General features: G+C 35.0%; 1 protein-coding gene across 1 annotated transcript; it reads right to left on the reverse strand.

Moving 5' to 3' along the window:
* Positions 1 to 1,215: 1,215 nt before the first annotated feature.
* On the reverse strand, positions 1,216 to 11,266 carry LOC111401466 (boron transporter 4-like). Its single transcript, XM_023029205.1, has 14 exons — positions 11,191 to 11,266; positions 10,972 to 11,072; positions 10,810 to 10,892; positions 10,237 to 10,429; positions 9,976 to 10,114; positions 4,289 to 4,454; positions 4,039 to 4,205; positions 3,460 to 3,633; positions 3,271 to 3,366; positions 3,068 to 3,187; positions 2,662 to 2,981; positions 2,249 to 2,528; positions 1,873 to 2,007; positions 1,216 to 1,529 (listed from the first exon to the last, which is right to left on the reverse strand). The coding sequence occupies exons 2-14, from the start codon at positions 11,064 to 11,066 to the stop codon at positions 1,500 to 1,502; spliced, it is 1,998 nt and encodes a 665-aa protein (XP_022884973.1). The 5' UTR covers positions 11,067 to 11,072; positions 11,191 to 11,266; the 3' UTR covers positions 1,216 to 1,499.
* Between the last annotated feature and the right edge of the window lie 13,334 nt (positions 11,267 to 24,600).

Below are 24,600 nucleotides of genomic sequence, written 5' to 3' on the forward strand. Positions count from 1 at the left end.
CATAATTCGACTTCATTTGACATCCCGTAACAAGTGTATCAAAGTAGATCGTAAAGGATAAAATAAAATAATAATAATAATAATAAGCTGGGGCAAAATTTTGTGGGGTCATTTGACCCCACATGACCCCATGTGAGTCTGCCCCTGCATAAATGCAATCTATAAATGACCCCGCATGACCCCATGTGGGTCTGCCCTTGCATAAACGCAAACTATTTATAGATTTATTCATGGCCATTCAACCACTATACAAGAATTTTCAGGACAATAGTCACTATTTCTACTCCCTTTAAAAAATGACGACTTTGTTTAGATCGAAACCATGCATCTATTATAGTCGGTTAACAAATGCCTGCTCCAGAAAAGCACCGTTATAAATAATTTTACTAAGTACAAAAGAATTTAATTAACTAATATGATCCAAAATTTTGATGAAGTTGGTTTAAAAATGATTTCAATTAAATTCTCTACTTTTCCAAGTTTCAAGTAGATAACTTTTATGCATATAAAGAGTCCTACTGAAATTTGATCTCAAAGCTAACCCACTTCACTAATTTATTGAACCATTTACAACAATAAATTTAACAATCTTGAAACTACGCCCCTATTTGACAACCATTATTTGGTTAAAACATAGTTTTGAAAAATGAATTTTTGGAAAATGTGTGGCCAAGAAGTACGAATTTTTTTTTAGTTTAAGTGCAAAATATTTTATTATCTGAATGTATAGTTGAAAATGAGTTTGTATAATGAAGAATTTTGAAATAATGGTTGTCAAACAGGAGCTAAAGGTCTTGAATTATGTTGAAACTTGACGGACCTCGTAATCCTCGCCCAAACCAACACAAAAGGGATGAAAAGGTTCCATATAGTGTTGACATCCGAATGGTGTAAATGCCAAAACGAACAAGAGAGACGCAAGAAGAATTGTTGAGAAGTTCAATGTCATTGATTCAATTTAGTTTTCAAGGTCCCTTACGATGAATGTTGGAATTGGTGTTTTAACACTTCCACATGAAGTTCAAATGGCAAGAAGATCAAAACACGAAACAAACAAAATAAAATGCATGATTCTCAAGCAAGTTAAAAGGTTATATAACAAACTCAATATAAAGATGGTGCTGAAGTTGAAGTCATGACTCTTCGACGATCGTAGTGAAGTCACAGAACTTGTGTAAATGTGCACTCGAGATTTGTTGCTGCATCAGAAAGAACTTGGAAGAATCTCACTGAGAATTTTACTAAAATTGAGTTAATTATATATGAATCTAAGTGTGTCACTATTTGTACTAGGACTGACTAGAGTTGCACACATCAGCTAAAGACATGACTGATCTAAAATGTCAACGACATGTCCGTACAACTATAACTGACAAAAACAGTACGACTCTACGGAGCAAAATACAGGTACAGTAGATAGAACACAAAGTACAATACAATTTTAACAAACATAAGTGGTTTCATCATTGAAGTTTGGCCATCCTAAAAGTGTTCCCCTTTTAATCTGTTTCTTCGACCTTTGGATGAACCTGCAAATCATAAACTCCAAAAATCTTTAGCCAATATTCTTTTCAGTTTCATTAAATTATGTTTTTACTTAGGCCCAGTTTGGTACCCTTTTTCCTAAATATGAGAATGAAAAATATAGCCATTACGGGACCCACACAAGAGATAAAAAGTCAAATATATTAATTTGATATGATGGATAACGTTCATATTTTTCTTTTTTGTGGCAAAAGAATGGGAATCAAACCGGGGCTTAAAATTGGTTCCTCATTAATTCATTGGGCATATGTACATGTATTGTCTTTGGAATATTTTGTGCATGGCATTTCATCATGAACTAAAGAATATTCTATTAGTTTTTAATACCTGAGGGATTTTTTCCTCTCTGAAACTCACTGTTCTCAGCTTCAGTTCTCCTCTACTGGTTGTCAGTTCATCCAATATCTCAGCATCACAAATTTTCTCTTCACCTTCATTCCCAACATGAGTTCCCTCATTTTCCTGATAAAAACATAGTTAATAAGCTGTAAATCAGTTCAGTTCTTATGTATCCTATCCGGGCACGAGTTGTGGCCTGATTCTAATACTTTTGTCGTCTATGCTTATGGATGTACGATTTAGATTGTGTTTTGTCGAATTATGCTGATTTGTGTGTCATTTTATTTCCTATTCTTGGCTTGGTTGATTATTCTCCTTCTTATCATCATTGTTGTGAAAAATATTAACGTTTAGGCATACGTACAGTGAAAGAAAGACTTCGAGAATGATGTGGAGCTCCTTCTATTTCCTCGTACTCGGCAGCGTCGAGCTCACGCAGATGATGAGCCTTAAACAGCTTGGGGAGAAAATGTTGTCTTATGCTTAAAAGAAGGAAAAAAGGCAATGGAAAGAGAATTCCAGCTACAGGAATCCAAGTCACTCCTAAGCATAAAAGTAAATATACAATCTGAAACATTGTGAAGATTGCAATATATCTGAATGGCACTGACTCCACAAATGAAGCATGAACTCCCTCAAGAACCCTGCCAAAATAATCAAACAACTCAACAAGGTACTGAAAAAAATGAAAAAATAAATAAATTTGTATTACCTATCAATCATTGAAACTATAATTCTACGGCATGAATTCAATGAGCAATATGAATTTGAACTTACTTGTAACAACGGTTTGGGGCAATGAAGAGAAGCAAAATCCTTTCCCAGAATTGATTTCCAGGGAGGCTGTCAATAGCCATATAGGCAAAATAGCCCCAAAGAACTGATTTTGGTATCAACTTAATCACAGGCATGGCACATACTGATGCTGCAACAAGTAATGATTGCAGCAGATTGCTCACTCTTTGCTCATTTACGCGAACTGGCAAGTAGTCATCAATATGTTTTTCGGGATCAAATTTTTCCTTTGTTTGTTCTCCGTTTTCATTTTTCGTTACTGCCTCTTTCAAATTTTCCAGCTCTTTAACCACTGAAGTTGCCTGCAATAAGATACCTCAATATCATTTTCGAAGGATTTGAACAGTAACTTTACCTGAATCAGGATTAAATTCAAGTGGAGACTTACATTAATTGGAGGTTTGTCTATCTCTATGAAAACGGCTTGCATCTCACCATAGATTTCAGAATCGGAAGCTTTACGGTTTATACTTTCCTTAGCACTTTCAATCATCTTCCTTCGAATCAACTGCTAACCAAAATTAGGATTTTAGGCATCTGAAAAGTCACATTACCGCAGAACATAGTTTGTCTTCTGTTTGGCACACAAACCTGTCTTTTAAGAACTGCTAGGCTTTTTGTATGCATTGGAGATTGTGGCAAGACTCCATTTGAAGGAGGCAATCCAATCAAACCGCAAAACAAAGTCTAAGAACATCATACCAATACAAGTACTTATGAGACTTGATGAGTTTAAATTGAAATAAAGGGAATCAGTGAGAAAAATAAACTATGGCATACCATAAATCCAAGCAACAAGATGTCATAATGATAGGCAGAGGGGTTCTTAATATTGAATTCCTTTTGTTGTGCTAATTGCGATGCAACACTATGATCGAAAAAATAGAGTCCGGCTATCATTACAGCCGGGACAATGGCTGCAAAGATATAGATTGTTGGAACCTTCCCCATATCCTGCACATTTGGCATGAGAAAGTGAATAGTTTACCATAACTCGAAATATAGTTACCCAAACAGTTTTGGCTTATTTAGAAAGGTGTATTATGGAGTACTGGACAGTAGTAAGGAAGAAAAAGAAACTATAATCGCATCCATTGTAATGGACATTCTTGTCAAGTAACATGTACGTAACATGCACTTTATGAATAGGATATTTTCATTCAAACTTGTTACCATGACAGACTCAATGACAGATTCAAAAACAAGGAGAACATGTGTCAAAACATAATTGGACAGTTTGAAAAAATAAAAAATAAAATCCAGTTAGGTGCTGGCGCTCCACCTCATTTACCCCATCCCTGTCAAAAGCCCCTGTTCAAGGAGCATTATTCATTTACATTTGTATACTATTTGGTGTACCTTAATTACGGTCCAATGGTATATAGATACAGATTGCCATGGAAGGGGACTAAAAAGCCTTCTAGGAATGCCGGATGGAACATTTTTCGATATGCCAAATGACATTGTTGTCCACGCTAAGACCATTAGAGGCACCCCATAGTCTGCAATAAAGCTTCTAAGCCAACCTGTTTCAGAAATTGTTGTGACATTTCAGATTCTAGATTTTATTTAGCTCTAAACGAATCAACAAAAGGTTAACACCACAAACCTGTGCCATACCACCATGATCTGGCTCTTCTGCTTTTTAAGGAAGTGTAGAGAAGGCCAAATGAAAAGATAACTCCAAGTAAACCATTTGTATAAAGCCATTGGAACTGGTATTTATCAGAATTGGGGTCCTCAGATTTCGGGATTTTGAACTCACTAATAATTCCCTATCAAAAGAATCAAAAATCGAAAGAGATATTAAAAATCATCCCATAAGAGCTTCAAAATCTAACTACCTCGGAATATGAATTTTTAGCCATAAATTTTGATTCAGAATTATTCAAGAAAGAATTTTAATGTTGAAATTCATAATTAACGTTCATATAAAAAAAAAAAAAAAAAAATTGGATGTGAATTTCAAACCCAATACATCTAAATTTCTGGGCTCAAGTTAATTTTTTCGGCATCAAAGAATCACTGCAGCACTGGGGTGCCCAAACGCGATGCTACATCACCGTGATTGAAAAAAAGGCAGGGCATGAGCCCAGGCATTGCAATGCCCAGTAAACTACTAGGCGTACACTGCGACCAGATGGTGGGCGTTGCATCGCTCAATCTTGGGCGTTGTAGCGCCTGTTTGTGCAGGTTTTTAATTTTTTTATTTTGTTTGCCTCGTGCTGCAATGCCTAGCAAACTACTAGGCGCACACAATGCCCAGATGATAGGCGTTGCATCGCTCAATCTTGGGCACTGTAGCGCCTGTTTGTGCAGGTTTTTAATTTTTTTATTTTGTTTTAAATTTAAAACAAAAAAATAAAAAAAATAAAAGGATTTCAAATCTTGGTATTTTAAGTTTCTTTCAAATTACTAATTTTCTAAAACAGATGAGTTGAAATAACATGTTACCAAAGTAACCTCTCTTACCTAAATTAATTTACTTGGAATATTAAAAAGGTGGTGTGTATGTAATTCATGCGAATATTCACTAGTCGAAAGAAAGGTCAATATTTGACAGAATTATTTCACACTTGTGATAATAAATATGTGAAAATTGTAAAGTTTTCCATTATGTGAATGTAGAGCGAGTCCAAAGATAGACTTTATTTGATTACTATACTAAGAGCATCACTTACAAGTTAATATTTCTGTCCAAAGACTAAATATCAATATTTATACTCGATCTCTTGTGATGAGGCCCACCACTATTTGAATTATTGATAGTCCAATATGAATTTTCATGTGAACATGTTATTTAGGTTTAGGTTCTCTATTCGGTTAATTCATCCACTTCTATAATATCTGTCAATAGTTATTTAAAATATGTGATTGAACTAAAGTTTAAGGTCTGGAAAGAGAATGTTTGTATCGTTCTTGGCGATAGGAATTTAAACTTTATTTTAAGAACTAAACTATCCACTACTCTTACGGATAAGGGTTCCGGTAATATATCGTTCAAAGTACATAAGTCTTATGATCATGAAGTATAAAATTCCGGCAACATTTAGGGACACTCTGCTCAATAAGGTAACTACCAAAAAATAAAAAAATATTACAAAATGCTTTGTGAAAAGACAATAAGGTCGAAACTAGTATGCTTGTAGAAAACTTGATTTACTAAATTATAAGGCTAACTAAAATAGTGAGCACATTTTGGATGTGTCTATCTTGTTTCAAAATCAACAGCATTAAAGTTTGGGCTAGCTGACAACTTGTTCGTGCATATGATTTTGATTTCTCTTCCTAAACAATTCGATTAATTTATGGTCAATTACAATTGTCAAAATGGAAAGTGGAGTCTTAGTGAGCTCATTTCATATTGCGTGTAAGAAGAAGAAAGTTTAAAGCAAGAGAGAATTGGAAGTACTCACTTGGCAAGTACCTCTAAAGATAAGTTAAAGAATAAGAAAGATGCATCCAGTTCGATTCAAAAAAAAAAAAAAAAGCAAACGCCTGAAAAAGATAAATCATCTTGCTGTTACTTTTGTGAAATTTTGGGATACATGAAGAGAAAGTGTACTAAACACAATGCTTGGTGTGTAAAGTCAAGTACACTTCTCATTTTGGTATGGTCTGAGATTAATTTAGTTTTATACCAAGAAATATTTGGTAGATAAATTTTGTTGTCACTACTTACATAAGCGTGTCTATGTGGGGTTACCTAAACTGTCGAAAGCCAAATAGTGCTAAAAGATCCATCTATTTGGGGGTGATGGCAAATTAGTTAAAGTTGAAGCTATAAGAACTTTTAGGCTATTATTTGGATTTAAAAGAGACATTTGCAGTACCGTCCTTTTGGATGAAATTTGGTTTCTGTTTCTACATTAGACGAATTCGGTTACTTTTGTTCAATTGAAAATAGTAAGTTTAGTCTTTTTCTTAATTCAAATATTGTCGGTACTACTTTTTTATACGGTTATGATAACCTATATTTGGTTAATATGTTGCATCTTATAAAGAAGCCTTACATGTAAATTCACGTAGTATTAAACATAAATTAATGGGTGAGAATTCTGCTTCGTTATGATATAAGTGATTAGGTCACATATCTCAAAAGAGAATGAAAAATCTTATGTCAGAATGAATTCTTGATTTTCTTAAGTTTTCAGACTCAAGTGTTTATGTTAATCATATTGGGGGGAAACAAACAAACTTAAAGAGATTAAGTGCCAATAGAACTTCAGATGTCTTAGAACAAATTCATACGGATATCTATGCACCATTTCCTTCGGCTTCTTGGAATGGTTAACAGTTATTTATTACATTTATAGACAATTATTCTCACTATAACTACCTATATCTCATTCATGAGAAATCTTAATCACTGGACATGTTCAAGACTTATAAGATTGAAGTTGAAAACTAACTTGGCAAAAAAATAAAACACGTTAGATCTGATCGTTGTAGTGAATACTATACCAGATATGCCGAATCAGGAGAACAATGTTCAAGACCTTTTCCTATATTCCTAGAGAAATGTGGAATTGTCCACAATACACCATGTTAGGTTTTCCTAGTATAAACGGTGTTATTGAAAGACGAAACAAAACACTTAAAGATATGGTAAGGAGTATGATTAGTCATTCCATCTTGCCAGAATCTCTTTGGGGATAAGCGCAAAAGACTGCAGCTTGAATACACAATAAAGTTCCAAGTAAAACAACTTTCAAGGGGTTACAAGTTTTATTATCCCACTGCAAAGTTAGTTTTTGAAACGAAAATTGCCCAATTCTTTGAGGATGTATAGCTTATGGGGGGAGATAAAGTTAGAGATTTTGTCTTTGAAGAGGAACATTTAAATATTCCTTCCATTTTAATTGACTATGATCTGGAATAAGGACAAATTCTTACTCCAGATCTTGTTTAAGAAACAATTTCAGATTCAAACAATATTATAAAATCTCTCGTACACAATCAAAAGATTGTTTAAAAAAAATGAACAACCTCAAGAACAAATATCATCAAGGAAATCCACTAAAGAAAAGGACAATTCAAATCATTTTATAGTCTTTCTCTAAGAAAATAAGGATGGTAATGTATTGATGAAAGAAGATTTGATCAATCAACTTTCATCATGCAATGCAAAGGAATAATTCTTAAAAATGGATTGATGTCGTGAATAAAGAGATAAAGTTCATGAGTAACAATGACATTTGGGAACTCATCTCATTGTTCGAAGGTGCAAACCAATTAGTTGTAAATGGATATTTAAAATCAAGGGAGATTTGAAGGGTGATATGGAGAGATATAAGACTCATCTCGTGGCAAATGATTTTACTTTTGAGGAAGGTGTTGATTTTGAAGAGGCTTTCTATCCTATTTCTACATAAGACTTTTTTAGGTCTATTATACCATTTGATCTTAAGCTACATCTGATGGTTTACAAATTAAAGAAACCCATCTATGGTCTTGAGCAGGTTTTTCGTCAATGGTATCACAAATTTCATCAAATAATTATCTCATTTGATTTTAAGATAATTACAGCTGATGATAGTATATACCACAAGTTCAGTGAGAGAATATACATTTTCTGGTATTGGATATCAATGACATAGTCTTTGCCCACAATGATATAAGATTATTGGACAAAACCAAGCGATTTCTATCATAGATTTTTGAAATGAAATCTCTTGATGATGCCTCTTTTGTGTCAAGAATACAAATATACCGGGATTGCTCTTCGGGTATATTTGGATTATTATAAAAGAGCTATATTGATAAAGTTATTAAAGGATTTAGAATGCAATTATGTAAATTACGTGATGCCCCTATTACTAAGGAAGACAAGTTTAGTCTAAATTAATGTCCAAAGGATAAACTTAAATTAATGAAAGCACGAAAATTTCATGTACTTCAGCAATTGGGAGTTTAATATATACATACGTTTGGATATGACATTCATTGGTTGAATGACAAATAGATATTTAAATAACCCTAGGACGAATATTCTGATATTGATTATAGAATATGACTTCAAAATTTTGTCACTAGACTGTATATTTTGGATGGATTTAAAAGACCACTTTAGTTATTCTATGACAATTATTGTCTTGTATTCTAACAAGAGTTTGATGATGTCAAAGTTTATATAAATTATGTTCCTAGTTATTAAGGAAATAATTTAGAGTTTTGGGTTTCTATAGAATAACTAGGACAAGCTCTATAATTGCGGATCTGCTTACTGAGAAGCTATTATCCAAGGTCTTTCATAAGCACACAGCTCACATAGGTATTGCATTTTTTATGATATGCTAGTTTAGTGGAAGTTTGTATTCGGATGTTGTTTGTTTTAGATACATAATTCTATCTATGGATATTCAGTTTATTTCAGAAATAACGTATTCAGTTCAGGTTCACTCTAATTAAAGTTTTTGTTTGATCTCATAAGGTAGGACTTGTTGGAAATAGATATGTTTAGATCATATTGAATGTAATTTTCATGTTACACATCCACACACTGATTTATGTCATTTGATTATGTTCATATACGTGGCCATTGAGGGTTTAGTTATGATAATTGTAACGAAGACTGCTTGATCCTATATTATCATAATTAATGGACGAGATTGTTCGAAGATGCCTTTTGGTTATAATAGTAAAAGTATTGAGATCATAAGGTTATACACATTTATAAATTAACATATGTGGCCAAGTGGGATATTATTGGAAAATTATTTAATAAGCCCAAAATTAAAATGATCTAATAAATAATTCAATAATTGGTCTTAGGACATCTAAATAAAATGTGGGTCGAATTATATCTGTAGAAATCTGATTCCTTTATAATTGTATTTTATGATGGACGAAATACATATGGAAACTATATATAAGGCTATGGTCCCCAATTCATATATAACTTCTCATTCTTTATATCATCTCATCAATACAAGAATTCAGAGAAAATGCATACTGAAGAGAAGATCCAAAAGTCCACAATCAAGAACATACATTCTACAATCAAGAATCAAGATTATGGGTCAAGAAGAAAACCAAGAACAAGAATTAAGGATACAAGGAGGAAAAATTCAAGATTGAAAGCAAGAAACCAATCAAGAAGAGATTCCAAATTGATTTTCAAAATTAAAGATCCGGAATCAAGATTCAGTAATAAAGAATCGTTCTCAAAAAATTAAGGTATGTTTCGCATTATTGATTTTCTTGGTGATTTGATATGGAGAATCTTAGCAAATAAAGCAATTAGATTTTCATGTTTATTAAGATTTAAGTTTCATAAAATTTCAAAATTGGTACCTTAATTGCCTCTTGAATGAATAGAACAGCAATCAACATGCCAAAAGTTTCCCCAGCAATCCTTGTAAATCTATTTATGATTTTACAAGCATTAAATACTGCAAGAAGAAACAAGAATAAAGCTGTCCACACACAAACCCTGCAACAAAAAAGAGAGAGTAAAAAAAAATAATAATAATAAATAAAAAAGATCATTGTAATATCAAGATTATAAAATCTTTCAAAGCAAAAATTAGCATATCAAAAGAAAATTCAAAATACCATCCAGCCCAAGCCAAGTAGAGGTTTTGTCCCAATTCTTCTCTTCCTTTGGCAAATTTGTAGAGATAAGAGTACATTATAATAGTTGGTTCTGCAACTCCTAATATCAGAAGAGGTTGACCACCAAATATCGAGTGTATGATACCACAAATTGCAGTTGATGCCAAGGTTTCTACTGTGCTCAAGCTCCCATCTACAATGCAATAAAACAGTACAAACTCGTAATTCTTATAAGCAAAAGTGATGTATTTTCCTTTTGAAAATTTTTCTTCCATCATGTCTGCAATCAATTTGGCACCCTCCCTTATAAACTGGTTTTAACGAATTGGGTGGTAGCAATCCATATGAGAGCGTACTTTTGGAAAAAAGGGGTAACCTGGGAGGGTTACTTCGAGTAGAAGACTGCTTCTGTGAAGTCAACTAGCTAGGAATATGTGCACATAGACTGTAATGACTCTAAATGCGTCCCTCCCACATCGCTAAGTTAAGGATTGGTTTGATATCATCTCCTCTACCAATGTGGTTGTAACACCTCAAAAACTAAATGATGGAATTGGAAGTTAAAAACAGTACCAGTATCTCTGCTTATTTGTTCTCCAAATGCAATCACAGGAAGAGCAGAGGCAAAAAAGATATATGTAGTTGGAGCCAATATCCTGGTACATATGAAACAGAAGTTTGTTAAATTTACATTTTTCTTTGTTCTTTTTACTAAAAACAGAAGAAATTATATACCCAATTCCCGAACGAATTCCGGTCATCCAATCTTGCTTATAGCAAGATAGCCTGCCCTGAAAATCTTTTGCAATTCCTCGGAATGGAGCTTCCATTTTACGCTGATAGCCAAGAACAACAAGAACAAGTGGAACATAGTGAATTCAATGGTTCTTGTATGAAGAAAATTTTGTGGAAAATTTACCATATAATTATCACTCCCTAGGGAAAGGAAAATACCAGGAAAAGTTTGCTAAAAACTTTCCAGCTGATTGTGCTTTCTTGCTTCACGACAGTTTAATGCAATAGTGGTTGATTCTATTGATCATTTTGGCAAAATTTCTTAAAAAGACCCGCGCCATGAGTCTTGGAAGGACACGGGGGTGGGCATGGGGGTCACGTGACCCCAACTCTGGGGCCATTTTTTTTCCCTATGTTTTGTCTCAAATTTTGAAGTCATTATGAGATGTCAAACGAATTCAAAATATTGCATTCTTAATATCAATTCGAAGTACTTATGGCCTAGTTTTCTACATTGTTAATGGTGCACGAAACGAGCAACCGTAGCAAGTGTTACGGCTTGTCAAAGTAGGACATTCCAAACTAGTATTTCAAGAGTTTCGATAACATGTTAACTTTAAAAATGCTCCGCCTATCATACACTAGCTGAATTCACAAATCACCTATGTCTTCTCGAAGCTCATTTCGATAACTACATTATAGGCATATCGAATTATCCTAACAAATATCGAAAGAGTTAAAGATGTGTAAAACATGCGTCTTTAAAAAATGCATATAATTCGTATTTTTTTTAAAAGAAAAAATTCAATTATTATTATTTTTGTGATATAAATTGTCAATATAATTTGTATCATTTTATTAGGAAATTTTACATGGGATATGACGTCAAAAACTTTCGAAATTTTACATCCAGAAAAGTCGTACCCACGTGAATTGTTGGATGTAAAATTACATGGATGGGATTTTTTTTTTGGATGTCAATTTTTGAATGAAAAGTTCATCACAACTTTTTTGCAAGTTTGATGGTGCCCCTAACTCAAAATGTCTATATCCGGCCTTTAGCCAAGACTTGAGGGATTCAATGGTAACCATGTAGTTTATGAAATCTACAACTGGCTAAGTGCCACCAATCAAGACAATTAAAAATAAAATAAAAAAATACTGAGTCGAGATTACTTTGCAGCACATAGAATTTTGGAGTTTGAGATTTGCTGTTCATTAATAAATGATTGATACATTATTTTACATTAAAGTGTCTAATTTTAAGCACAAGTGACAGTTAGAGAAAATTTGGATATGTTAATTTAAAATGATGTATCAATCATTCATTAGGTAGACAACAAATTGGACAGCAGATCTCAACTCATAATTTTGTCACATTAACAAGGTGGGGTAGCCTTCAAGTAAGCAAATTCAAAGCTTAATTTGAACAAAGTATACGGATTATGTTTCAGTTGAAGATTGGAAATAGAATAACGTATTTGTTGAATCTCAAAGGGTGTGATTGTACACATGTTGATTAAGATGGTGATTCATTTGAGTAGGCCAATTTTAACGCAGACATTATACATTGGCCATAGTTTTGATAATTATTCGTCTTGATAATCATCCCTTAAAATATGGTACCAAATCTACTTACCTACTTTATTTTTAAGACCCTAGTGTCTATATGCTCTCCTTAGCGTCTACATGGGTATTCCTCTAGGCGCATGTGGTGTTAGGAAAAAACATCGTAATTTACATGAGATGTTTCTGATAATTTTACAAGCAAATTTTATTTCTAGGAAAAAAAAATTACAAAATTTTAAGTAATTAAAAGATGGGTTCGTCACTAAGTTGTTGGCATGGCCTCAAATGTTTCATGATCTTTAAAATATTAATATTTGGTAACTAATTTTTAAAATGTTTACACCATTGTTCATCATGGATTCCTTCAAATTATTATGGACTCAATGTTATAATAGTCTGTCTTAATGCTTGTAATCGATTTTTACAGTTAAGAAAGCGTTTTATAACCTTAATTTGTTACCAAGTTAGTATCCCTTGCTCTCATTCCTAATCAATTTTTCTTTTAATCCTAAGTTATTTATGTTCTTAGGAGGCATGTCGAACATCTATCCGATAATATTCTTACGTCCCTGTACAACTATTCATCTAGATGATTTTTTCATACCATAGTGCTCCGTATTCTTTGAAGCTTTCATGAGTCATCTTCAAGTCGTAAGATCTAACACCATGTTGCTTGAGAGAATATATTCACTTTTTACCTCTCAGTTGTTAAATCATGTATTGCGTATAAATCGATAGGTCATACTAATGTGAGGATAGCAAAATAGCGTGACACCTTTTCTTCCCGAGGTGCCTGTCTAGAGTGGGGCTGAGATTCTGTGATTGGAAAAATCAACTGTAATTGCAATCTATAAATATCTTAGACTATATACCTGTACTTGTCATTTCGCTGCAACACGTGCTGTGCTTCTAGTGGAGTTCGCCACAACTTTTTCTATCTACTTTTGTTGAATGATTCTCACCTGACGATGTGCACATGAATTGAATTTTTTGAGTTTTTGACATTTCTATGTGGAACCTTTGGGCATTTTATTTGCCTACCTACGGTCTTAAACTTCACAATAACTATGTACACGTGAATTGAATTTTTTAGTTTTTTTGACTTTTCTTGGGGATTTTTTTATGGACGGATGGGCTTTTAGTGCTTTTTTGGCAACTCAAGTGTGAATTTTTAAGCATTTATTGAAAAAGAAAGTAGTGTTTTTAGTTTCATTTAAAAGATAATGATGTTGTTCGGTGTAGTTGATTTTTTTGTGGCCACATAATTTAGAATAAATTGAAGACTTGCTTCAAGATTCATGATTGATGTTGACCTAGATTTTCAGAGGGATGATGTAGTCAATAGATCCGACTCCTCTTGCTTGCACCTAAACATTTTTCTACACACTTGGACAAACTTTAAGTCGCGTGTGGCCTTCTCTAATGATGGGGAGGCGACCATGAGCACTTCGATGATCAAATCAGTCGACATGCTAAAGACATGATCCACTAAGTGAGAAGGGTCGGATCGGGAGTGTATGAAAAGAGAGTGATGAGAGCAAGTTTATAGTTTGAGTGTATAAAGTTGCATTACCTTCTAATGGCATTAAAGGTCCGTTTAATTGTGAAGATGGAATTTGAGTGGAAAGAAAATGAATTTTAGGGAATTGAAGTGACTAGAAATTATTTTCCTAAGAATTTGCAAATTATTGTGTTTGATTGTTATAATTTTTCACGTAGAAAATGTTGAAATAAAAGTTTTTTTTAGTATTCGTTTGAATTTGTTGTACATGAAAATTGTCAATTAAAGGGATAGAATTTACTGGTATTGGGGATGAAATTTGTTTCCATTACAAAAAATAAAAAATAAAAAATCATATATCTTTTGATGCTCGTTTGGCTTTATTTTACATGGAAATTGTCAATTAAAGGGAAATATTTTTTTACAATAATTTTTAGAATTTGTTTCAATTACCAACAAAAAAAAAGTTACAGTACTGAGAATTGGAATGAGAATTCCAATTCAAGGATTTGATGGAAAATGCTGACGTGACCAAGAAATGTGAAATTCGTTTTCCCTGAAAAATTTCACCTATCAAACACTACAAAAGTTAGAAAATAGTTTTTATTTTTCATTTTCCATGAAAAATGTGAGGCTATCAAACACACCCTAAGTGTAAGATTTTATATTAGAAGAGGTGAAATACTGACCATTGCACGAAAAGACATGTGATCTCATCCTGATGGTCGAGGAGTCCTCTCTAGGCGTCAATTCATCTATCATAGGCTGCATGGCCATTAATGCTTTTGAAAAGTAGCCTTCCTAATGCCTAGATTTGAACTCTGAATCATAGATTTATGATTGGACCTTTAAGCGACTGCTGCAGAGATATTACATTAATCAATCGTGTGACGATCTTGTGCAGAAAGTCTCTAAGAAAAGGTGATGTGAGATATACCTTTTTGTCAATGAAGAGGCTGGTTCTCTCAACCTTCTTCCCTGTAGCATGTGTTGCACCTCGCCTATGTCATAGAGGGTTGACCTCTAGATGTCACCTCGACCTCGATTACCTTACATGTGGCCTTATCTCAGCTAGGTAGGAGGTTGATGTGGAGTATGGGCCTAGTTGGCTTGTCAACTGTCTGTCACATGGTGGTGATCTAAAACTTTGTCAAAAAGAGGGGTAAAAATAATCCCTCAAGTCCATGTATGGATATTCATATAATAATTAGACTTTCAATGTAAGGTTAAGTAAATTAGTTGTCGACATGATGTGTCGGCGTAGAGCATTTTTCCTTTTATTGACAATTATGAGTTTGAACATAATATAACAGTCCTCAAGTTCAAGCATGTATATTTATATAATGCATGGTATTTAAGGAGTAGAAGTGAGTTTAATACCTCATGTAGTAGCATATTCAAGTGATGCAGATGCAAACTACTTGCTTGAGGACGGGGTTCTGAAAGATATACAGCTTGAAGAAAGCTAATAGATAGAGATAAAGTCTTTGCTTGAGGATGAGGCTTTGAAAGATAGGCAGTTTGAAGAATATTGGTAGGCAGAGGTGAGGTCCTTGTATGAGGACGAGGCTCTGAAAAATAGGTAGTGTTGCTTGAGGAAAACTAGTAGGCAGAGGAGAGGTCCTTGCATAAGGATGATGCTCTAAAAAATAGATGACTAGAAGAAAGTTGGTATGTAAAGGTGAGTTCCTAGCATAAGGAGGAAGCTGTGAAAGAAAGTTGGTAAGCAGAGGTGAGGTCCTTGTGTAAGGTCGAGGATCTAAAAGATAGGCAGTTTGAAGAAAGCTGATAAGCAGAGCGAGGTCCTTACATAAGAACAAGGCACTGAAAGATAGGTACCTTGAAGAAAGTTGGTAAGCAGAGATAAGGTGATCCGAAAATTCAAACATTAGAGTAGAGGTGATTGCAGACCACTAAGCCGGTGAGACATTTTTTGGTTCTGTGCTAATAATTTCAAAGTTGTTGTGCGTTTCAAAGAAGGCCAGGTGATGCGTCGTCTACTTCTAAGAGATGCGTCTCCGAGGTCATAATTGCTAATAAAAATAGATAATTATGTTAGTTAAACGTAACACACGTTCGTGTGCATTTTAGATGCACATCCTCATTTGTGCCCTTAATCATGTTTGATATTTTTGCTCAACGACTCAGATGAAGTATGAATGAAGGATTAGGATGGCTCTTGATTTGATCCAAATGTTGAGGTTTGCCACATCTGCATATAAAAGGCATACTTGTTCATTTTGCAAACTTTTCACTTTTTGCAAAAATTCAAAAACTCACATACACTCTACAAAAATTTATTGTCCATGATCTGCTTGCAATTATTGACAATAGTCACCATCCTTAGTGAAGTTTAGCAACTCCGACGAGTATTTTCCCTAGAAAACCTTCTTTTAGGTAACTTTTTGACCATCTTCATCAAATTCTTCATCTCTTTTTACATTATAAAAATCCATGTATGTGGTTAAGGAGTGATTCTAGTAAGACGAGAGAAAGTAGTTTACCTTAGTGCCATCTGAGGTTGGAAAACCAAAAGCTTTAACTTTCAAGGAGATCACTAGGACGATAAGGTTCAATGAGAACATATGAAGATCGGCCCCTTCCCTTTGTCAACTCTGTTAAATGGGGGCATCAGACTATCCTTCTAAACTGACCTCTACTAAACTCTAGACACTTAGGAAGAATTATAGGATCTCAGACAATGTAGGGCTCATCTTCCTCGAGCATCATAAGAAGGTTAGTTTCCCTAGAATCTCTAGAAAATCGACCTTAGGTTATTCCTTTACCAATTTTTTACCTCATTCTGAGATCATACGAGCTTGCCTTGACCCAACTTAATCTAAATTTTTCAAGTCAGATGGTTAAGTCGTGGATACTTTGGCATGAGGCCAACCTAGAAGATATCCCATTTTCCATTTACCTTCCAAAGGCGTCGGGAGAAGGTGAGAAGATGAGAGAATAGTACTATTTCACTTCTTGGGAGGCTCATTTTCCCTTTGTGCTCGCCCTGCACACTTCTATAAAAGAATGGAAAAGTTCCTTATTTTGGGCATTTGGACGCTAGGATACAATATAGGATGACCCCACGGTGCCTCTGACTATCCCTACGACATTTTCTACAGTTAGTAAATTCTATTGTCAAACTAGTATTGCTTTTTTTATGCTTGTAGATACTTAACCAATTTTACTGTTGTTTGCATATTCATTGTCTCGATGTGAGATCAGCATGGAATAGTGGGGTGTCATCTTTACCATTTATCAACTCACTCATAAGTAACATAGCTAGGGCGAGCTAATTGAAAAGAATATTCACTTCATCGATAACAAGCTGGTGTCTTCTCAAGGTAATTCTAATATCACTTAAGCTATTGATTAGTACTTGGGTCCTAGGTGCTATCAAGTGTGTAAACTTTTTGTAGAAAACTTCATAACAAAGCAACCTTTGAAGCGTGACTTTGCCACTATCAAACAGAGTGTTACAGAGGCTCATACATGAAAGACTACCTTTGTAAATTACAATAGACAGAGTGAACAACTCGTCAACCTGAGCAAGAGGCTACTTATTGCTAAAGTTGATAAGCATAAAAAAGAGGTGCCGCCTCTAAATAAAAGTTAAAAAAACCAGCATATTCGATCATCTTCTTCTAGGCCTACTATTGCCTGACCTCCTCCACCTTAATCTACTGCTAAAATTTCCAATGGGTAACAGTTAAGAAGAAATCACCTCTGCGTTGCTCTAAGCCTTAAAAGGAGAAGACTCAGCTCCTCCTCCACTCTCCAAAAGCAAAAAGCCAACCAATTGTCCTCAATCTAAAAAGGTTGAAGACTTCATATAAAGGGACACTAAGAAACTCTCTATTGACCTACTGGATATGTTGCCTCCAAAGACAGTAGCATCTACAGCAGCCCATTATAAGTGTTGGCTGAAGAGGTGGCAAGACGTGCTTGGGGTGAATAATGCCTGCCTCTCACGGGGCTTGAAGGTCAAAATAGCTATATAAGGTCTTGTAAGAGACCTTAAAAATAGAAATTAAGTATTGGCTGCTCACCTCGAGGTTGCCTCCTAGTTACAAGGATGAACTGAGGAAAGCTAGGGCTAAAGTTGAAAGGTCTAAGTAGCGAGCGAAAGTTGAGGCTAATCTTCAAAAAGTTGATTCTAAGGTGGATTGCCTAAGGAGGAAACTATATGAAGCAAAACCCCAAGTAAGTGCTCTAATTAAAAGGATTGAGTCAAATGAATACCAACGCCTCGTTGTCGAGGCTTTGGAGGCATCTAAAAAAAAAGTTGAGCTAAGGTAGCTAATTGAGGCTCAGAAAAAAGAGATTAAGTCTTTGCAAGTTGAAGAGAAGACAATGAGAAAGGTTGTAGTCCAAAACTATGTTGACAACTTCGACAAGACTAAGAACTATGAAGACTTTGCCAATTACTGAGCTTCATGAAGTGTCCAAGAGATGATGTCTCGCCTAATGAAGGTCCATCATGAACTTGACACAATCTTTCTAAAAGTGAAATTCGGTAGACCAACTAGGGATTAACCTGATGCTGAAACAGCTGTTGATAATGCTCCAGCTGAAGATACTGAGATGGGGCAAAATGATGAGAAGCTGGTTAAGGATACATTAGTTGTAGTAGCCGACTCTTAGGCTCCTAGGTTTTAATTTGATCTTTTTGTAAAAGCTTTGGTCATCTCTTATTTAATATTCTATTCAATGAATGAAGTTTTAGTTTGCAAATGATAAAGTCTCTGCTTTTCTTATGCATTTTACTTTCGTACATTTGATTTTTATCACCTCGTAATAACTAATAACATATTTTCCCTAAGTAATGAACTAACCTCAACTGTATACCTCAACTCTGAGTAATTATTTCATTTCAGACATGATAAGGAAACTTGCAAATTTAAACATATGTTGACACCTCATGTAGTATAGTGTGTTGCGCCTCAATTAGTTTAGGTCCGATAAAGCATGTCACCTCGAACTTACAACACAAATTGAAATTTTTTAACCAAGTGTTAACACCTTGGTCACAATAACAAATTTTAGTTTTGATGATTTGAAAGAACCATTTGTTTCCTTAGGCTTACTAAACACTTCCTTGCATGGGCAGCTTGTCCATGCCAAGGGCTTCTTCTATGGTGGATAGTGCAATCATGGAAGGTTTTATCTTCGTATGTATCAAGGTGGAGACCCTTTAGGGTGCTTCACACCTTTCCTTTCGAAGCAAATTAACTTTCTTATATAGGATGGCTTATTCATGGCAAGGACTTTTTCTATGGTGAATGTCGTAGCCATGGAAAGCTTCATCTTCGTAGGTAGTCGAGGTGGTCTCCTTTGTATGGTGCTTTTCACTTCTCCTTTGAAGTGAATCAAGTTCCCTGCATGAGAGTGGCTCATCAATGTTAAGGACTTTTTCCATAATGGATGGCACAATCATGAAAAGCTTCATCTTCGTAGGTTCTAATGTGGGCCTAGTGGGGTGCTTCACACTTCTCCTTTTGAAGTGGGTTAACTTCTTTACGTGGAGTGGCTTATCATACCAATGGCTTCTTCAACAGTAAATGGTGTATTTATTCAATGCTTAGTCTTCGTAAATATTTGAGGTGGGCCCCCTATAGGGTGTTTGTCACTTTTCCTTTAAAGTGAATCAACTTCCTTGCTTGAATGTAGCTCATCCATGTCAATAACTTCTTCCATGGCAAATGGTGCAGCCATAGAAGGCAATGTAGCAATGTGAGAATACTTGGTGTTAAAATCCATTGCATTGAATAAAGAGATTTGCACAAAGGCTGGCAAAGATCGTCCAGCTAAATAGATGAGCCTTGTTCATTGATATTATCTTTGTAAGTCCTCTATATTCCATGGATGAGGCAATTTTGTAAGTCACAGTCCATTGTTCATCCTTGATGCTGTAGGGGCCTTTCCAATTGGGGCCTAATGTGCCTACGCCTAGCTCTCTGAGAGTAGGAAGACCTTTTTCAACACAAGGTCACCTATGCGAAATGATCTCTTCTTCAATTTAGCATTATAATAATAGGTCATCTTTCATTGATAAAAGGCGAGTCTTACTTGTGAATCATCGATCCTTTGTTCAATCAAGCCAAGTTATACCTTCTCAGCTCGTCGTTAGATATATCATTGAAGTGTAAGATGAGGTGAAAACGGTCCCACATCAATCAGAATCATAGCTTTGGCTCCATAGGCCATAGAAAAAGGAATTTTTCCAATATCAGTTTAGCTAGTGGTGTAAATAGCCCATAGAACTTGAGAAGACTCATCAACTCATGCTCCTTTAGAAGTATCAATCTTCCTTTTTATGGTATACTTGATGGGTTTGTTGACAACTTCGACCTAGCTATTTACACAATGATGGTAAGGTGTTGAGAAGTATTTCTTGATTCCCAGCTCCTTACATAGGTATCTGACTTTTTTGTCATCAAATTATCATCCACTGTCTAATATGATTGTGTGGAGAATGCTAAACCAATATATAATGCTCTTCCATATGAATTTTGAGTGTTGGCTTTTGTGATTTTGGTCAAAGATTCAGCCTCTATCTACTTTGTAAAGTAATTAATGGTGACAATAGCATTGCTTACATTACCTTTTTCTTTTGTCATGGGATCCAAGGGCTAAAGATAAATGTGAGCTCTTGGGATGGTTGTCTCTGCATGGTTGAGAAGTATTGGCTCTTGTCACACTTTCGCTCAAATTGAATGGCAACCTTTTTCAAGGTAGGACAATAGTATCATTGCCTAAGCACCTTTTGTGCAAGTACAGGTCCTACAGTGTGATAGCCACATACTTCTTCATGAATATCGCATAGGACGTATGTTAGCTCTTCTCTTAATCTGCATCGAATGAGGGGCGAGGAACAATCTCTTTTTATAGCACATCATCTTAGAGCATGAAATTTGCAGCTCTTCTTTTTAGCTTATGGGCTTTATCCTTGAGGAATGCTATGATTGGTTGCATCTATGATAGGTGCATTCAATCTACATCACTTCTTTTCCCTCTGAGGTAGAGGGTTTGGTGAAGTGCTCAATGGATATTATCTTGAGCAGCTCAAAATCTTTGCTATTAGCCAACTTTTATAGTGCGTCAGCATAGGCACTTTTAAGGTGAAAGGTTTGCGTCAGCTCAAACTTTTCAAATGATGGGAGAAGATCCACAACCTGTTTGTGGTATGCTATCATGCCCTTGTTTCTTGCAATGAAGTTGTCATTGACTTGGCTTACTACCATCTGAGAATCATTACTTATGAGTCGCATTTTCACTTGCATTTCCTTAGTCAATCTAAAGCCAACAATTAATGCCTCATATTTAGCAACATTCTTAAAGACTTTGAATCCAAATCTCATCGCACATTTAAACTTATGGCCTTTTGAGATGACCAAGACTACTCCAACCTAGGAGCCTACTTCTCCAGAGAAGCCAACTATGAAGAGGTTCCAAGTGGGAGGGCTCGACGGGTTCCATTGTCACCTCCATTTCAGGGACATTAGTAAATTTTGCTATAAAGTCCACTAGGGCTTTACCCTTGATGAAGGTTTTAGACTTGTAAATAATGTCGAACTCACTCAGCTTTATAGCCTATTTTATCAACCTCCCCAAAACATCAGGCTTTTGAAGAACTTTCTTGAGTGGAAAATTTGTTAGCACACGTATTCTACAAGTTGGAAGTACGGCCTCAATTTTCTTGAAGATGTGATAAGGGATAAGACGAACTTCTCCATATCTAGGTACTTGGCCTCCGCTTGTAGAAGGGCTTTTCTCACATAATAAATAGGTAGTTGTGATTTCCTTCTTCTCTTACAGGAAATGAGCTAATGGCGTCTTTAGATATGGTCAAAATAAAGTAATATGTGCTCATCAACTTTTAGTTTGGAGATGAGAGGGGCTGTCCTATGTGCTTCTTCAAATTTTATAAATCATCTTCACACTTATTTGTCTATTGGAACTTCATTCCTTTGACAACTTTGAAAAAAGAAATGTATCTATCGGTGGCTTTTGAGACGAAGCGACTCAAAGCTGCCATCCCCACAGTGAGGCTCTGCGCCGCTTTAGATTTTTAGTGGACCTGATCTCTATTTAAGCCTTAATCTTTTCAAGGTTAGCCTCAATACTTCTTTGGTTGACCATGTAGCCTATTGTTGGGTAATGCTCATCATATTAGCTGTCGTATTCGCCACCTCTTTTGTGAGACATGCCGCAACCCTTCTATCTCAACAATGTTGGTAGTGAGGTCAACGGTGGGTGACATTACTCCAAAGGACCTCTTTTTCAATGATCTCCCTCGACCTCTTTAGAGTTCTATCTTTATCACTAGCACTCAGGTGTGTGAACGCCTCTTATTCAAAAGGATGGTCTTTTAAGCAGATTTCTCACTCTAAATGTTCCATTTTCAAGGAGTACTGAATAACACTTCAAATCCTTTTCTCTTTGAAACTACCACTTGTCCTTTATTTAAGAATAAAAAATTTCTTTGAGGAAAAGTTGGAGCACTTTTCCAACAAGCTTTGTCCACGGGGTTGTATGTGATTATAGTGTGGTTTCTCGTAGACAGTAAAAATCTATTGATCTCAATTTTTTAGGTATGAACAATAGGTCCTGACTCATCTCACATCCACATAAGTCGATAAATTGTAAGACTCTAGTGTTATTCTATAATGGTAGAGAAGGCAACCGCAAACACTGCAACGGTCAAGTTAGTCAAGGAAAATAGTATATTAGGTGTGAAATATATGCTAAAGACATGAGCCAATAAGTATGTAGGTTCGGATCAATGAGTGTATGTAAAGGAAGTGATGAAAGCAAGTTTATAGTTTGAGTGTATAAACTTGCATTACCTCCTAATAGCACTAAGTGTGAGCTTTTATGGCAGAAGTTGTGAAATAGTGATTGTTGGATAAAAAGACACGTAGTCTCATCCTAATAACTGAGGCGTCCTTTCTTAGGCGTCAACCCATCATAGGTTTGATGGCATCTAATGTTTCTAAAAAGTAGCACCATAGTACCAAGGTCTAACTTCTGAATCATAGACTTACGTTTTGAAGTTTAGGCGCCTGCTGCAAGGATATCACATCAGTCGATCGTGGAAGAATCTTGTACAAAAGATACCTAGGAATAGCTGACATGGGAGATTTTTTTTGTCAATTAGGAGGTTGGTTGCTTTAACATCCTTCCCTATAGTATGCTCATCATCTTGCCTATGCCATGGATGGTCAGCCTCTGCATGGCACCTTTGACAAAAAAGATGCATCATCTTGACTAACTTACATGTAGCCTCACCTCGATCAGGTAGGAGGATGATGTGGAGTGTGGACCTGATTGACTTGTCGACTGACTCTCACATGGTGGTATTCTAGTGCCTCATGAAGAAGAGGCATAACAATTGTAACTGGCAACGCTCACATAAAAATTGACACTAGTTATACATTTATGTGATCTCTAATAGTATTCAAATAAAGTTAGTATTGTCGTTATAAAATTTACTTACTATGAGATTTGGTACGAGAAAGAGGTGAAATGAAAAAGTCTCAAGATTCGAGGCTCAACTTCTAGAATATGCAATCATCCCCAAATTCTTAATTGCTCAATGTTTGTTTGTGTTATATTTTTACTATTCATGTGTAAAGACATTATTTCTCACGTGGGTGGAGATTGAACTATTATTTTTAATATTCAAAGCGAATTATAAATATTAATGAAGTTACACAGCATGTAAAATTTTGTTGGATCCTTGTTGATAAGGTCAATTTAATCCCACAAACTTAATATTAAATCTTGATTTTATCAAAGATCTAACCCAAATTTCACGAACTTTACATCAAGAAGAATTGATTAAATTCTTTATTGAATGCAAACATAGTATAAACATATTAGGATTTTTATATAGGCTACAAAATATATTATATATATTATATACAGATGTATATATACTGTAAAAAGAGAATGGATTTTGTTATTTGTATACTGGGTTTGACATCCCAATGTACATCCCCCTCACAATAAGGGGGCCCGTGACCAATAAAAAAAATCGTGGCCTCCCATTGTGAGAGGGGTTGTGTATCGGGATGTTAAACTAGGTATACACATAACAAAATCCAAAGAGAATAAAGCTGCCAGTGTCAATTGTTTGTGCTGCAAACACACCACAGTCCATAAGAGATTTTGCTTACGTGTAGCGGACCCAAGTGGCATACAACTTCCAAAATATCTCTATTCACAAAAAAATAATAATAATAACTTCCAAAATTCCTTAATTTCTTGAAAAAATTAGAACAACGCTCTCAACCTTTAGAGTAGTGTGTTCATAAGTCCTCAATTTGGACCCTCATGTGATTGAAAGCCCAGTTCGCAACATATTTTAATATGTAAATTTGGATCTCCATATGATCAAAATCATCAATACAAAAATTAAAATCAAATATAACTTTCAATTGAATTTGAGAGAAATATTAAGTTATTTGACAGGTCTAGTCCTTCAAGTTTGTATGTGATTTTGAAGTCTACATCGATCATCTAGGACTCAATTTAAATAAGCTATTTGACAGGTC

Source organism: Olea europaea, chromosome 10, assembly GCF_002742605.1.
Source record: "Olea europaea var. sylvestris chromosome 10, O_europaea_v1, whole genome shotgun sequence".
In the NCBI taxonomy this organism is placed as follows: domain Eukaryota; kingdom Viridiplantae; phylum Streptophyta; class Magnoliopsida; order Lamiales; family Oleaceae; genus Olea; species Olea europaea.